The 15,850-nt window shown below is 41.9% G+C and overlaps 1 protein-coding gene across 5 annotated transcripts in view; it reads right to left on the bottom strand.

The window, feature by feature from the left end:
• Positions 1–1,744: 1,744 nt before the first annotated feature.
• Positions 1,745–15,850, bottom strand: part of zgc:123305 (SMP2 and LNS2 domain-containing protein) — a 58,342-nt gene continuing 44,236 nt past the window's right edge. For all 5 annotated transcript variants that reach the window (XM_014132086.3, XM_014132084.3, XM_014132085.3 and 2 more), the window contains exons 10-19: positions 14,045–14,138; positions 13,855–13,924; positions 12,154–12,252; positions 11,735–11,826; positions 11,374–11,521; positions 11,108–11,256; positions 6,175–6,261; positions 5,564–5,831; positions 4,142–4,245; positions 1,745–3,846 (exon numbers count right to left, since the gene is read on the bottom strand). In XM_014132086.3, the coding sequence (XP_013987561.3) occupies positions 3,699–3,846; positions 4,142–4,245; positions 5,564–5,831; positions 6,175–6,261; positions 11,108–11,256; positions 11,374–11,521; positions 11,735–11,826; positions 12,154–12,252; positions 13,855–13,924; positions 14,045–14,138 (1,259 nt within the window). In that variant the 3' untranslated portion in view covers positions 1,745–3,698. The remainder of the gene's footprint in view (positions 3,847–4,141; positions 4,246–5,563; positions 5,832–6,174; positions 6,262–11,107; positions 11,257–11,373; positions 11,522–11,734; positions 11,827–12,153; positions 12,253–13,854; positions 13,925–14,044; positions 14,139–15,850) is intronic.

Below are 15,850 nucleotides of genomic sequence, written 5' to 3'. Positions count from 1 at the left end.
AAAGGCCACTCTAAAATGTGCAGTTTTGTCACAACACAATGCCACAGATGTCTCAAGTTTTGAGGGAGCATGCAATTGGCATGCTGACTGCAGGAATGTCCACCAGAGCTGTTGCCAGATAATTGATTGTTCATTTCTCTACCATAAGCCGCATCCAACATTGTTTTAAAGAATTTGTCAGTGCGTCCAACCGGCCTCACAACCACAGACTACGTGTAACCATGCCGGCTGTCGAGGAGAGAAGACACCCGGACAGCTGATGAAACTGTGGGTTTGCACAACCGAAGAATTTCTGTGCAAACTGCCAGAAACTGTCTCAGGGAAGCTCATCTGTGTGCTCGTCGTCCTCACTGGGATCTTTCCAGACTCAGCGATATGACGTAGATGTAGAAAGGAAACAGATGAGTGGGTCAATTTCCGCAACTACTAAGAGCTTTTACACGAGGCTCAACTGCTCAGCTGTTTTGGTCTTTTATCTACCACCTAACTCATGCACGTATACTGTGTGTGAACGTGAGTGTAGTCATGCATCTCGCTTGTCCAAATATCTGTGGTGCTGTTCGTGAAACATCACGTCGCTGAGTATACACTACCATTCAAAAGTTTGGGGTCACTTAGAAATGTCCTTGTTTTTGAAAGAAAAGCTAATTTTTTGTCCATTAAAAGTATCAAATTGATCAGAAATACAGTGTAGGCAATGTTAATGTTGTAAATTACTTTTGTAGCTGGAAAGGCTGATTTTGAACGGAATATCTTCATAGGCGTACAGAGGCCCATTATCAGCAACCATCACTCCTGTGTTCCAATGGCACGTTGTGTTAGCTAATTACAGGCAAACATATTGATAAAGGTTACCTTGTCAGAGAGAGATTTGCACGGTTATCAAAACATCACACCAGGGTAATCCGACACGAAACACAGACCTTATATGAAGTAGTGGTGAAAAAACGATTGGAACCACTTTCGGGTTTTACTGCTAGGTTTTATGGAATGATGACTTATACGGCTTTACGAAGGTGGTCCTAATGTTTTGTACACTCAGTGTATGACATTTTATTTTGAATTTAATATCTTATGGAGTTCTGGTCTATTTACTGCTCTGTACTTTGTCATGTATTTGTACGCTTTATCTGGACCCCTGGAAGAGTAGCTGCTGCATATGCAGTAGCTAATGGGGATCCTAATAAACTAAACAACTCGTCATTTACACATTCGAGAATGTGCTTAGAACTACAGATTCATCTTTCATGTTTTCAACTAATCAGTAACACACTTGCAAATGATGTTTACAACTACAAAACTATTCTGTACACTTAAATCATTGTCAATGACGTAACTTCATAAACTACACTCAAATATACATTTCTTAGATTCTTCCCAGACCTCAAAAGAATATAAAATAAAAAATCTGAAACCTGTGAATTTCCGACTATTGACAGCCTCATTTATCTGTTTCAATATTAGGTCTACTATTAGCCTACTTGCATAGTAGAATTTGGATTAGCCTGACTGTGAAAGACCAAGATTCATCATTTTAGGTCATTGAGAGTACATGGCACTGTTTGTCATAGAATTTTTCACACAGGGCGCGTTTCCTTCGCTTGGCGGGAAGCTTAGGATTTCATTTTAGCAAAATTCGAGTGTACCCACTCCAGGCACCACTGGTGCAGTAGGTTACTTTTTAAAAATGGCAAAGCACATATTCCAACTCAACTCAGACAAAAGAAGACAAAAAGAAACATGGTGTGTTTTACAGTATTTACTTTATATTAAGATAATTTGATAAAAACATACAGCAAAGACAGGGCTTTTCGGGTCCAATGCAATTTCTCTAGTCTCCACACAGAGCCCATGGTATTACTTTGGATGACAAACAATATATTTAGAAATATCAATACATATAAAAGCTTATGAATCATATAAGCAAGAAGGCACCGTGTCAACCCAGACCATGGCCATTTCAATTCCCCAACCGGTTCTATTTACTCAATCCTGGAATGTGTCCGATTCTGAACCACCCGATTCACATATGGCCTAGTATAAAACCATATATAGATATCTATATGGCTCAGCTCGAAAACATGTAGTGTAGTACCTTAAAGGGAGTGGTGTGATCCGAGCCTACTGTTAAAGAGGAGCTATAGCTTTAACCCTGACTTTAGAATGAACCCCTACCTACTGTGCCATTGCCCCTGTCCCGAAACAACCCCCAACCCCTACTCCCTCGTCTCTTGCGTAGAGCTGAAACACTTTTTCCAGGGTGCAAGATGCCTGATCCACCACCCTGACCACTGCAGGGGGCAGGGGCTAGGCATTGTTTCTGGTTGGGGCCTTGTGTGTATCCAACTGCTACCAAATCCTTGATGCAAGAGCTCCAAAATACATAGTGAAGTCAACTATAAACAAGATCAAAAAGCTAGCTTCCAGTCAAAAGCAGCAGTTCAAGTCATTTTGGTCTCAAGATGGGCTTACTCATCACGCTAGGCTACAACAACACATTTTCTCCATTACTGACTGTATTTGAGCTACAATATACTCTTTAGGGTCAACATGCACACACACTTCTATAACTTGAGTTTTTACGCTAATCTCATTTTAGCACTGTAAAAAGAAAAATGGTTTGTCCTTTACTCATCTAATGTAAAACTCTTAAGTACGGTTACTTGGTCATGCTGACATTCAATGTTCCACCATCACATGGGAAGAGTGTACTGCAGTATATCATAATAGTCTATGGACTACTTTTAAAGTCAACAGAAAAGAAAAAAAAGTGAGGAATTTGGGTGAACTGTCCCTTTAAAGCAGACTACTGAGTCGTCAACGTCACTGCAATGGACTACAGCGAGTACAGGCAGAGAGAAAGTTGGGCAATTCCAGATCAGTCCCGCTAGAACACAAAGCATAAATACTCACGTTGTTCGGCATGGTTTTTTTGGGGGGGGGCTTCGTTTTCAAACAAGCTAAAGGCTTACTTACAATGCCTTTTCTACACTAAAAAGCTGTTTTGCGCTCAATTGTACAATGAGCTAATAAATATGTTTGTCAAAACAATATATAGGATGGAATTGTATGCATACACCAAATGAAGTAGAAAGTTCAGGCAATATAGCGTTAAAACAAACCTAAAACTGAAAAGGGTGTTTTTTTGTCCAGTTGCGTCTATGTAGATGTTATAATTTGTATAGTATACTAGTATGCAGGTTTGCTAATTGAGATTTAAAATGGCAAAGCTCTTTTTGGAACTCTTGAGCAGCACAAATGTACCTTGCTCCAGTATCGTTTGGATAATGGCAATATGGCACAGCCAGTGCAGTGACTTTTTGCAATCAATATTCCACAATATGAAATATACAGCGTTGCGTAAAATGAACAGTCATCGATGCATATTTGGTCTCAAATTTGGCTCTGTGCATGTGTGTGTGTGTGTGTGTGTCTCCCAGTCATTTTTTGAAATCTATACACTTTAGTTTTGTTCTCTATTGCATTAGATGAATGACACAGGAGAATATAGAGTATATTAAATGAGAACCTTTCACATCTAGAATATTCCAGGCAATGAACACTTAGTAAAGCTATTTATGAATTCAGAAAGGGATCAACAGAGAGAGAGAGAGAGAGAGAGCAAAGGGGAGGAAAGAAAGTGTGTGTGCATGCGCGCGAGTGTCTAGTCCAGAGGACTGGTCCAGTGGTGTGTGTGTCTAGTCCAGAGAGGACATGTCCAGTGGTGGTAGGGGCTCTCTCCAGTAGGAGAAGTGGCTGTACTCAGGGCAGTGGAAGGAGGATGACGTCCCATCCTTGGAGATCTCAGGGAAGAAGTGCTCCACCAGCTCACCGAGGTGTGTGTACCTGTGACACACACACAGAAAGAGAGTATAATGTGCTGGAGCTATCGTAGCTCTATGAATTCAGTTTTACTTATCAAGAGTCAACTGATAGTTCCAATTCGCTGAATATAAAGTGACATGACACAGCATGCTCTAAACCAGAGCATGCAGTTATCATGAGCAATCTTTTTTAAAGAATGGAATTGTATTGGGGACTGGGAAAACTGTACTGCATGTGTTGTGTGCACTTATCCAAAGTGCACTTATGAGGAGTCGACTGACCACTGTCACTCTTCTCGGTTGGGTAGTACACTTACGATGACTTGTTCCCTTTGGTCTTCTCTTGAATGAGCTCTCCTTTGGGGTTCACAGTGAAGATCCTGGTGTCAGGGACACCCACCTTCTTATAGGCATAGGCATCCTGAAATAACAACACTCAAATCAAACTTTATTTCAAATATATTAGAAACACAGGCCAAACACATAGAAAATGAGTCGGCGGTGTGTGTCCCCCGAACTGCCACACAGTAAGCAGCAAATATCAACCAGGGCTTGACATTAACTTTTAAAAATTCTTTTTTTTTTTTGACAGTTTTTACTTGTCCGAAAGCTCAAGTCACTTTTCCAAAAATAGAAACTGGTCTAACACCATGGGCCAAAAAAGTGACTGACAATTGTGTTGTATGTTGAAAGGAACCACAATATATATATATATATATATATATATAATCAATTCAGGTTTCAGGTGAGATTTATTGATAGCATGGGAGCCATTTGTCAAGTAGGCTATTCTAAGAACATTCTAGAACGTTGTCAAAATTACATGGCCAATATTGAATTGAGGGGAATCCATGTTTTCCAACGGTGTCAGATGTTTTTCCTCAACTCCCGATATTGAGCACTTGAGAGACTGTTTCGCAACTGAAGTAGGCTATGTTGCATTGGTTTTATGAACGCATCCGTTCAACTACGTGTCTGCCATCTGCGGTTATTCACAAGTGCTTTTTTTTTAGGGCATAAAAATGACATTAATACATGCAAATTTCTAAACAGCCAACTACCCAAATAAATTTGCCAGACTACACGATATGTTTTGAATTGGCCATCTAGTTAGTCTGTTGTCCATCATTATTTCATAGGCTAACTACCGCTGCAACGTCCCCAGCTCTCTCCTCGAGCAACAGCCCCCTTGCACTGGCACACACGTGATACAATAATTCTACTCCAATGTGCTCTGCAGAGAATGGGAGAAGGGTGTTCAACTGATCGGAGTAATTGTTTGATATTGTAATTTTTTAAAACTTGTTGGACAAGCAGAATATAGATTTAAGTTGTCCGAATTTTGTATTTAAAAAAAAGTGTTTTTTTCCCCCACTTGTCCCGGACAAGCGGTAATGTCGAGCCCTGTCAACATACTAGGCTCACCAATACTGAGAATGCATGATCTAACGTACACGTTGTTTCCCGCAATTGGTTCATTTTGGTACAGCCCATCCCCTTATTTGACTATCAGCTGATTACCAGCTGTGGTCAAAGACACGTGGGTCTGGAAAGATGATTCTCTTCCTTAATAGTGAATTCATACTAGATGAAAAGCCGAAATGAGTATGACATCCTGGCATTTAAAGCACAAAACATTTTTGCAAATTTGAAATACTATAAAACTCCCTAATTTCTCATAGGACGCAAGTCGGGGAATGTGACAAGGCCTGTGTTAGTACTGTACGTGTGTGGCTTACGTTGGTCCTGTTACCGAAGGCTGCGTAGAAGGGCTGCCTCTGGGGGTTGAACAGATCTCGGATGTCAGTAAGGCAGGCGACCTTAAACACCTCGGGCTTTTTCTCCACCACCTCTCTGTGCAGGGCAGAGAAGAAACTGCTGGGGGCCAGCAGCACGGGGCCCTTGGGGAGGACAGTGCCTTTGTCGTTCACCCACTGCAGGTAGCCCTTGGTGATGTCGGCCATGCCGATGGCCCGCGCCGAACAGTACAGGAACTTGTAGCCGTTCCTAGGAGGGAGAGAGAAAGAGTGAGAGAAAGAGCAAGGGGAAAGAGTGCAGGAGAGAAATATAGAATAATCTTGTCAGTTATCAACAGCTTCTAATGAGAAGCTCAGCATGGCATATTCAGACCAGGAAGTGTCACAATGTCACCATTTTTGGGCACATACAAGTGTTTCGGCACCAATGCATGCACAGTAAAAGTTAAATGGAGGGGATCATTAGGCTGCTTCATGTTCATTATGTATCAAACAGAAGACATGTCCAATAAGAAATGCTCATTTTCGTCTCCATACGTTTTGCTGCGGTGTGCCCTACTGAACATGACCCTGGTGTGAGCATAGGCACTTACTGGTGGATTTTGTGGTACAGTCGGGCGATGCCCTGGTGCGTCCAGTCTTTCCCCAGCTGAGGTAGGATATGCCCAAGAGCATCAGACCTATGACGAATAAGGAGAGAGTTAGTAAATCACTGAACACACACATACATTTTTTACATTTTAGTTATTTAGCAGACGCTCTTATCCAGAGCGACTTACAGTAGTGAATGCATACATTTCATACAATTTCATAAATTTTTTTCTGTGCACATATACACTGGGGTTCGAAATTATCGACACCTTGATAAAGATGAGCAAAAATGACTATAAAATAAATATGTTGTATACTTAAAAAAAAAAAGAGGGAATTTTAGTATTTTATACTAATCCAATTGCTCATGATTACAGATCATCCTGAATGAATCGTGAATAATTTACATTTGATATTTTTGTCATTTAGAAGACGCTCTTCTCCAGAAGCAATAAGGGTTAAGTGCCTTGCTCAAGGGAACACAGATATTTCACCTAGTCGGCTTGGGGATTCGAACCAACAACCTTTCGATTACTGGCCCAACGCTCTTAACCGCTAGGCCGATGCTAGTACGACCTTTAAACAGGTTAACATTCACAAGGCCGCAGGGCCAGACAGATTACCAGGACTAGTACTCCGAGCACGACCAGCTGGCAAGTGTCTTCACTTATATTTTCAACCTCTCTGACCCAGTCTGTAATACCTACAAGTTTCAAGCAGACCGCCATAGTCGCTGTGCCCAAGAATGCCAAGGTAACCTGCCAAAATGACTATCGACCAATAGCACTCACATCTGTAGCCATGAAATGCTTTGAAAGGTTGGTCATGGCGCACATCAACACCATCATCCCAGAAACCCTAGACCCACTCCAATTTGCAAACCGCCCAAACAGATCAATAGATGATGCGAACTCTATTGCACTCCACACTGCCCTTCCCCACCTGGACAAAAGGAACACCTATGTGAGAATGCTGTTCATAGACTACAGCTCAGCGTTCATCACCATAGAGCCCTCAAAGCTCATCACCAAGCTAAGGACCCTCTGGACTAAACAACTCCCTCTGCAACTGGATTCTGGACTTCCTGACGGGCCGCCCCCAGGTGGTGAGGGAAGGGAAAACTTCCGCTACACTGACCCACAGGGGTGTGTGCTTAGTCCCCTCCTGTACTCGCTGTTCACCCACGACTGCGTGGCTGCGTGCGACTCCAACATCAAGTTTACCAATGACACGACGGTGGTGGGCCTGATCACCAACGACGATGAGACAGCCTATAGGGAGGAGGTGGTCAGAGACCTGGCAGTGTGGTGCCAGGACAACAACCACTCTCTCAATGTGGGCAAGACAAAGAAGCTTAATGTGGACTACAGGAAATGGAGGGCCAAACACGCCCCAATTCACACTGATGTGGCTGTAGTGGAGCAGGTCGAGAGCTTCAAGTTCCTTGGTGTCCACAACGCTAAAGGACCTATCATGGTCCAAACACACCAGCACAGTCGTGAATAGGGCACGACAACGCCTCTTCCCCCTCAGGAGGCTGAAAAGATCTGGCATGGGCCCTCAGATCCTCAAAAAGGTCTATAACTACACCATTGAGAGCATCTTGAGTGGCTGCATCACCGCTTGGAATGGCAACTGCTCAGCATCCGAGGTCCTTTAGCATCCTATACGCATACATACATACATACATACAAGTAAGTGGAAACCCCTTCAAATTAGTGGATTTGGCCATTTCAGCCACACCTGTTGCTGACAGGTGTATAGAAATCGAGCACACAGCCATGCAATCTCCATAGGACAAACATTGGAGGTAGAATGGCCTAACTGAAGAGCTCAGTGACCAACATGCCACCGTCATAGGATGCCACCTCTCCAACAAGTCAGTTTGTCAAATTTCTGCCTTGCTAGAGCTGCCTGTAAGTCAACTAAGTGCTGTTATTGTGAAGTGGAAACGACGGCTCAGCCACGAAGTGGTACGCCACACAAGCTCACAGAACGGGACCGCCGAGTGCTGAAGCGCGTAGCACGTAAAACTTGCCTGTCCTCAGTTGTAACACTCACTACAAAGTTTCAAACTGACTCTGGAAGCAACATCAGCACAATAATTGTTATTTGGGAGCTTCATGAAATGGGTTTCCGTGGCCGAGCAGCGGCACACAAGCCTAAGATCACCATGTGCAATGCCAAGCGTCGTCTGGAGTGGTGTAAAGCTCGCCGCCATTGGACTCTGGAGCAGTGGAAATGTGTTCTTTGAAGTGATAAATCACGGTTCCCATCTGGCAGTTTGACAGAACGAATCTGGAGAACGCTACCTGTCCCAATGCATATTGCCAACTGTAAAGTTTGGTGGAGGAGGAATAATGGTCCGGGCTTGGCTTCTTAGTTCCAATAAAGGGAAATCTTCACACTACAGCATATAATTCAATTTTAGACGATTCTGTGCTTCCAACTTTGTGGCAACAGTTTGGGGAAGGCCCTTTTCTGTTTCAGCATGACAATGCCCCCGTGCACAAAGCGAGGTCCATACAGAAATGGTCTGTCAAGATCGGTGTGGAGGAACTTGACTGGCCTGCACAGAGCCCTGACCTCAACCCAATCGAACACCTTTGGGATGAATTGGAACACCGACTGTGAGCCAGGCATAATTACCCAACATCAGTACCCTCACTAATGCTTGTGGCTGAATGGAAACAAGTCCCCACAGCAATATTCTAACATCTAGTGGAAAGCCTTCCCAGAAGAGTGGAGGCTGTTATAGCAGCAAAAGGGGAACCAACTCCATATTAATGCCCATGGTTTTGGAATGAGATGTTCCAGGAGCAGGTGTCCACATGCTTTTGGTCACGTAGTGTACTTACTCCAACACAGAAACTCATCACATACGCTGCTGCTGCTACAGTCTATTTAGCCATCCTGTTGCCCCTATGTACACTACCGTTCAAAAGTTTGGGGTCACTTAGAAATGTCCTTGTTATTGAAAGAAAAGCAAATTTTTTGTCCATTAAAATAACATCAAATTGATTTAAAAAAAACAGCATAGACATTGTTAATGTCGTCAACGACTAATTGTAGCTGGAAATTTCCAAGTGACCCCAAACTTTTCAATGGTAGTGTACATACCTACCTCAATTTCGTCATACCCCTGCACATCGACTTGGTACCCCATGTATATATAGAAAAGCTATCATTGCGTATTCATTCCTTGTGTTACAATTTTTTTTCTTCCTATTATTATGATTAGTTATTCTTTATTGTTGGGAAGGTAAGCATTTCACTGTTAGTCTAGACCTGTTGTTTACAAAGCATGTGACAAATACCATTTCATTTGATGAGTGAGAAAGTTAGAAGGTCAAAGATCCTACCCCCAAGACATGCTAACTCTCACCATTACCAATAACAGGGGAGGATAGCATGTCTTGGGGGTATGATCTTTGACTTTCTCACTCATCATTATTCACAATTTATTGAGGATTATCCATAATCATGGCAGCATCCACAATGTAGAAGTGTTTAGAAACATATTCTATTCTTATTTACAATAACAGTGACTCCAAAATGACAACCCATTATTTACCATTCATTTCTATTGGGTACAAAATACTCCAAAACACAGCCAAAAGAAACTGGAAATGCATCCAACAAGTTTGTAGTTACAAGCTTGATGTGTTCATTGCATGCTAGGAATATAAGACCAAATATTAAAACGTGACTCTTAATACACATACCTGTATATTAAAGTGAATTTGTCCAAATACTTTGGTTCCCTAAAATGGGGGGCTATGTACAGAAAGTCCTGCAATTTCTAAATGGTTTACCTGATATGGATGAAAATACACTCAAATTAAAGCTGACAGACACCACTTTGTATCATTTCAAATGTGCTGGAGTACAGAGCCAAAACAACAAAAGAAACTAAGTAGTTTTTTGGGTATCTGTACTTTTACTCCATTACATTCCGAAATAAAATATGTCCTTTCTTACTCCCATACATGTTCACTGACACCCAAAAGTACTCGTTACATTTCGAATGCTCAGGTAGGACAGTCCAGTTCACACACCTATCGATATAAAGTGTTGTTATCCCTACTGCCTCTGATCTGGCGAATCACTAAACACAAATATTGTGTTTGTAAATGATGTCAGTGCTGGAGCGTGCCCCTGGCTGTCCGCCGTAAATAAAAAATGAAATTGTGCCGTCTGGTTTGCTTAATATAAGGAATTTAATGTATAGCATTTACTTTTTAAGCATGACAATTCAATAATTTTCCCACCACTGTACTTAAGTGCATTTAAAACCAGATACTTCTAAACTTTTACTCAAGTAGTATTTTACTGGCTGACTTTCCCTCTTACTTTAGTTATTTTAGATATATATGTAGATCTATCTATATATTAGGAGTGTCAATATTTTTGACCGTTACCTTTCTGAGAACAGTTTGTTTTACTTGTTAAACAAAATCTCTTTCTCTGAGCAATTGATTAGAATAAATATCCCAATTGTTTTTTGAGCATATGTAACCGTTGTGAAACGGCTAGCTAGTTAGCGGTGGTGCGCCCTAATAGCGTTTCAATCGGTGACGTCACTCGCTCTGAGACCTTGAAGTAGTTGTTCCCCTTGCTCTGCAAATGCCGCGGCTTTTGTGGCGCGATGGGTAACGATGCTTCGTTGGTGTCAGTTGTTGATGTGTGCAGAGGGTCCCTGGTTCAAGCCCAGGTTGGGGCGAGGAGAGGGACGGAAGCTATACTGTTACACATACAATATAGCTCAGTATTAATTATTTATTTTATATAGTCATTACTGTTCATCTTTATCAAGGGTGTTAATAATTTCAGACCCCAAAGTATTTGTGTACAAATGCACATCATACTGTGCTCCGATCATGATAAACCACCCTAAAGGCATTCGGAGGTACTTGGTGAAAGCTTTCTGCTCACTTGGTGATGGTGCCGTCGATGTCGGAGATGACGACGCGGTCGTCCCAGTTCCACAGGTAGATGGCGGCCTCGCAGCGACAGGTGCCCTGGTACTGAGTGGTCACGCTGAACACAACCTTGTTGGCCCCCTCCCGCAGGTTCAACCGCTCCTGGCCAGAACACAATCACAAGGTTAAGATGGCTTACTGACGGGGGCAGGGAAATGACCACATGGTCGGGATCATGAGGTAGTGGTCGTGTGTGTGCATGTGGCAGTGATGACGTACTATCTGATCGGAGGTGAGGCGTAGGGACTTGCGGTACATCTGGCTGAAACACTGGGCGGTGGTCATGGTCTCGGAGGTCTCTGATGATAGGCTGCCGTCTCGGCCCAGGCCCGCCTCCTCGTCGCTTGTCAGGTCATCGAGAGTTGCCCTGGACAGTCACACATACAGTCACACGCGCACACACTATTTCAGCACGCGGTCTTATTTCTCACTATATGGTAGGTAGCTAATGGAATAGACGAGCAATTCTGCTAAAAGAAACGCCAAAAGGTCAAATTCAAACTTTTCATGGAACTCTTTTAGGCAAAACGTGCAATTGAGTTACGCATATGCGGAACAATGTGCGTCTGTGATCACTCACAGTATCGTTGTCGAGTGACCGGAAACAGAGGTTGAGGCTTCTTCAGTCTCTGCTTGTGCCTTCTCTTGATCCTGCTTGGAATTCTCTCCAGTCTGTAGTAAAAGAAAGACGGACAAAAATATTGTTATAAATTAAAAGCTAAGCAGCTGTTTACCCATTATCCTTCAATAAGACTACGATTTATGACATTCCAATCCAACTAAAATGTCAAATGAAGGTGTGCTGGTACTAGACTGGAACAAATACTGTATGTGCGACGGCTAGGGGTCCCCAGAAGTCCTGGATCGTGTTCATTAGGCCACACCGTAGCATAACATTTTGCAACAGAAAACAATTTCAGATAGTACCTCCAAGTTTTCTTCAGTTTCGTGTCTACTGAACACGACCCTAGCCTGGATAGAAAAACAGTGATAGGCTACCTGGTTTGGGTTAGTGTCCATGTCCTTCCTCCTCCAGGAGAACCACCAGCGGCCAGACTTTTTGGGCATCTTATCCTTCACCAGCTGGTCAATGGCACTCTACAGACAAACAGACAGCACTTGGTTAAAGGTCATATATTACACCTGCCACCACTTTCCCTGCTTTCCAATTATCGTTCCTTTATCCTTGGGTGCGTTCAGTACAACAGAACGGTGTGCAAAATTTTGTTCAATGGAAACGGTACTGTATTGAAGGACGTTGTAATTATGCTGGCCCAGAGGACATTTGTGTATGGTGTTCCGCAGGAGTTTACAACATTTTACATTTGAATCATTTAGCAGACGCTCTTATCCAGAGCGACTTACAGTAGTGAGTGCATACATTTTCGTACTGCTCCGCCGTGGGAATCGAACCCACAACCCTGGCGTTGCAAGAGCCATGCACTACCAACTGAGTCACATGGGACTATTTCAAATGGTCACACCCATATTGATCGTGCCGCAACATAGGGCCATCCCTCGCCACACCCACCAAACGGGAGCAAACGTACCTCAAAAGCTGTTGAAGAACGCTGCACACCGTTTTGAGGAAACATGTCATTCAGTACAAACCGTCACGCAAAAGTTGACTCAAACTGAACGCACCCCTGAAGTGTGCCCTTGTATACTACTCCCCATACTAGAGGTCGACCGATTCAGATTTTTCAACGCCGATACCGATTATTGGAGGACCAAAAAAAGACAATAAATCACAACAACTCTGAATGAACAATGAACACTTATTTTAACTTAATATAATACATCAGTAAAATCAATTTAGCCTCAAATGAAGCATGTTCAATTTGGTTTAAATAATGCAAAAACACAGTGTTGGAGAAGAAAGTAAAAGTGCAATATGTGCCATGTAAAAAAGCTAACGTTTAAGTTCCTTGCTCAGAACATGAGAACATATGAAAGCTGGTGGTTCCTTTTAACATGAGTCTTCAATATTCCCAGTTAAGAAGTTTTAGGTTGTAGTTATTATAGGACTATTTCTTTCTATACCATTTGTATTTCATAGACCTTTGACTATTGGATGTTCTTATAGGCACTATAGTATTGCCTGCCTAATCTCTGGAGTTGATAGGCTTGAAGTCAAACAGCGCTGTGCTTCAAGCATTGCGAAAAGCTGCTGGCAAACGGAGGAAAGTTCGGTTTGAATGAACGCTTATGAGCCTGCTGCTGCCTACCACCGCTCAGTCAGACTACTCTATCAAATTTCAAGTCATAGACTTAATTACAATATAATAAACACAGAACTACGAGCCTCAGGTCATTAATATGGTCAAATCCGTAAACTATCATTTCGAAAACAAAACATTTATACTTTCAGTGAAATACGGAACCGTTCCAAGTCAGGCGACCCAAACTGCTGCATATACTCTTGACTCTGCTTACACTGAACGCAAAAAAAAGTTACACAATTTCAGGCACTGCATTGATTATATGCAACACAGGACAAGCTAGATAAACTAGTAATATCATCAACCATGTGTAGTTAACTAGTGATTATGTAAGATTGATTGTTTTTTATAAGATAAGCTACCGATTGTTATGAAAACTTCAAATCGACCCTTCCAATTAATCGGTCGACCTCTACCTCATACATTCAAAGGTATTACAATGGAGTAGGTATAGACTGGTGAGAGATCGGTGATATACCTTTGGTAGATTCTTTTGAAAGACTTGCATTGACAGGACCATAGGGGCAGCTACTGCCCAGTTATAATACCTAAAAGAGCACCAAAAAACCTAATTAGTCAACTGACAGAGACCTATACAAATCATACAGTATAATGGCAGAACCACAAGATCAGATGTATTGTATATCATTACCATATATGGAACTTACTTTGAGTTGATGCAGATAACCAGATTTGGATCTTCGATGAGTCCAGGGTTGCTCACCAAATCTTGGTAGTTCACAACTTGCTCCATAAACTTATCTGGAACAAAGGGAAATGGCAATAGAGAATGTCTCATGAATACAAATGGGTAAAAATAAAATAAAAATAACATAGGTTACCACGTTATTCATGGCCTGTACATTTCGTCACAATATTGTTTTGAACGTTTGTTTTAGGACTGACGGCCAACTGAACATTCTATTCAATACATCTTTCAATAGGTGCTGATAAAGATCTGGTCTAAAGTGCATTAATGTCGCTTAAAAACCTGACGCCATATCTAAAAGGTCAATTATTACTAGCAAAACCTTGTGGCATCACTTTGATGTCACCAGATAGAATTGAGTTGCAGTATAACGTTTGGTTAGATGGAGATTGACAAGCTTTGATGGATAATGACAACATTGCCAACTGTCTAAAGTAAACTTGACGACATGATGGTAAAGCTGTTTCCTACAAAATATTTGCCTACTTTAGCAATGTCATTGTATTTCCAAACCATTACAGTGTAATTTGTGAAACAGTCATAGCTCCCATTCAAAGTCATTAGCCCTCATTCTACTTTTGGATATCAAATGTGGCTGGAGGGTCTGTAGAACTTTGATAACAATGGCAACGACGCGACAGTGACAGAGGTGCAACCTATGAGTACAACGGCATTGTTGAATACTAGTTTTTTTGTCTTGAAGGGCATTCTAGAGTGTGCATTATTTCCCATTACAAAACGGATTGTTTAAATCCTGGATGCTGATATGCAGGAGTCGTGGGCCAACAACTTCCACAAAATACCATGACGTGTTAATGTCATAATTCCACTGTCCCGCAGCCAAGGCAGGAAAATTCAGAAACTTTATCACCCTTGGGGAAAAAGCGTCTACACATACATTTTCCCATGTTACTATTTGGTTTGAAAACAGACCTACCTGCCTGGCTCTAAGCTAACTAGCTACATGCCAATGATTTGTTTAACATAGCAACGTCGAACCATGGACAGCTCTTCCACTCGTTTGCCATCAACGGAAACGTCACTATTAACATCAACTAGCTTGGTTAGCTCGGACTTGCCAACCGTAATAGTTGATGACTATGTAGGCCTATTCGATATTTATTAAATCATTTATTGAAGTACTTGTAGCTCATCATCATTGAACCTCTGCTAGCTAGCTACACGCCAATGATTTGTTTAGCATAGCAACGTCGAATGAATAGAATGAACAACTGGGTCAAAACACCAGAAAATAATTAACGGTCAGGCCGCTTGGGTAGCAACTTCAGAATGTAAAAATGAATTTACTCGTTTTTAATGAAAATATCTTATAATTTATGTTGCAACCATCTTATAAAAGCAATAAGGACCTCAAACCCGGGGATTATCGTGTGATACCTCCCGACTAAGGGCTGTTTTTAGGCCCCGAGTTCTCAGGCCTTATTGCTTAAATAATGCACGGCAATATTCAATCTCAATGAAGTTCATTCTTTTGAAAGCAAAAGTCAAAATGAATATATTATTGGCATTGTTGAATTACATTTTCATAGTAGCAAGCTAGCAGTACTGACGTTTTGGTTAGATAAGCTAGCAAGTCTGTCTGGTTACAAAAGGCAACTATTGTAGCTATCTAGTAAACTTGCTAGCGACTTCAGTGGATGTTGAACACATTTCTACCGGCAAATTAAATACATTTCTAGCAGCAAATGTGCTAAATTACAGCTGTGCTATAAGTGGGATAATCAATTCAGGGCCCTATGCCTTC

This window comes from Salmo salar, chromosome 12 (genome assembly GCF_965601325.2).
Source record: "Salmo salar chromosome 12, fSalSal1, whole genome shotgun sequence".
Taxonomy (NCBI): domain Eukaryota; kingdom Metazoa; phylum Chordata; class Actinopteri; order Salmoniformes; family Salmonidae; genus Salmo; species Salmo salar.
Note: the sequence above shows the minus strand (reverse complement) of the source record. Positions and strands in the feature narration are given on the sequence as shown.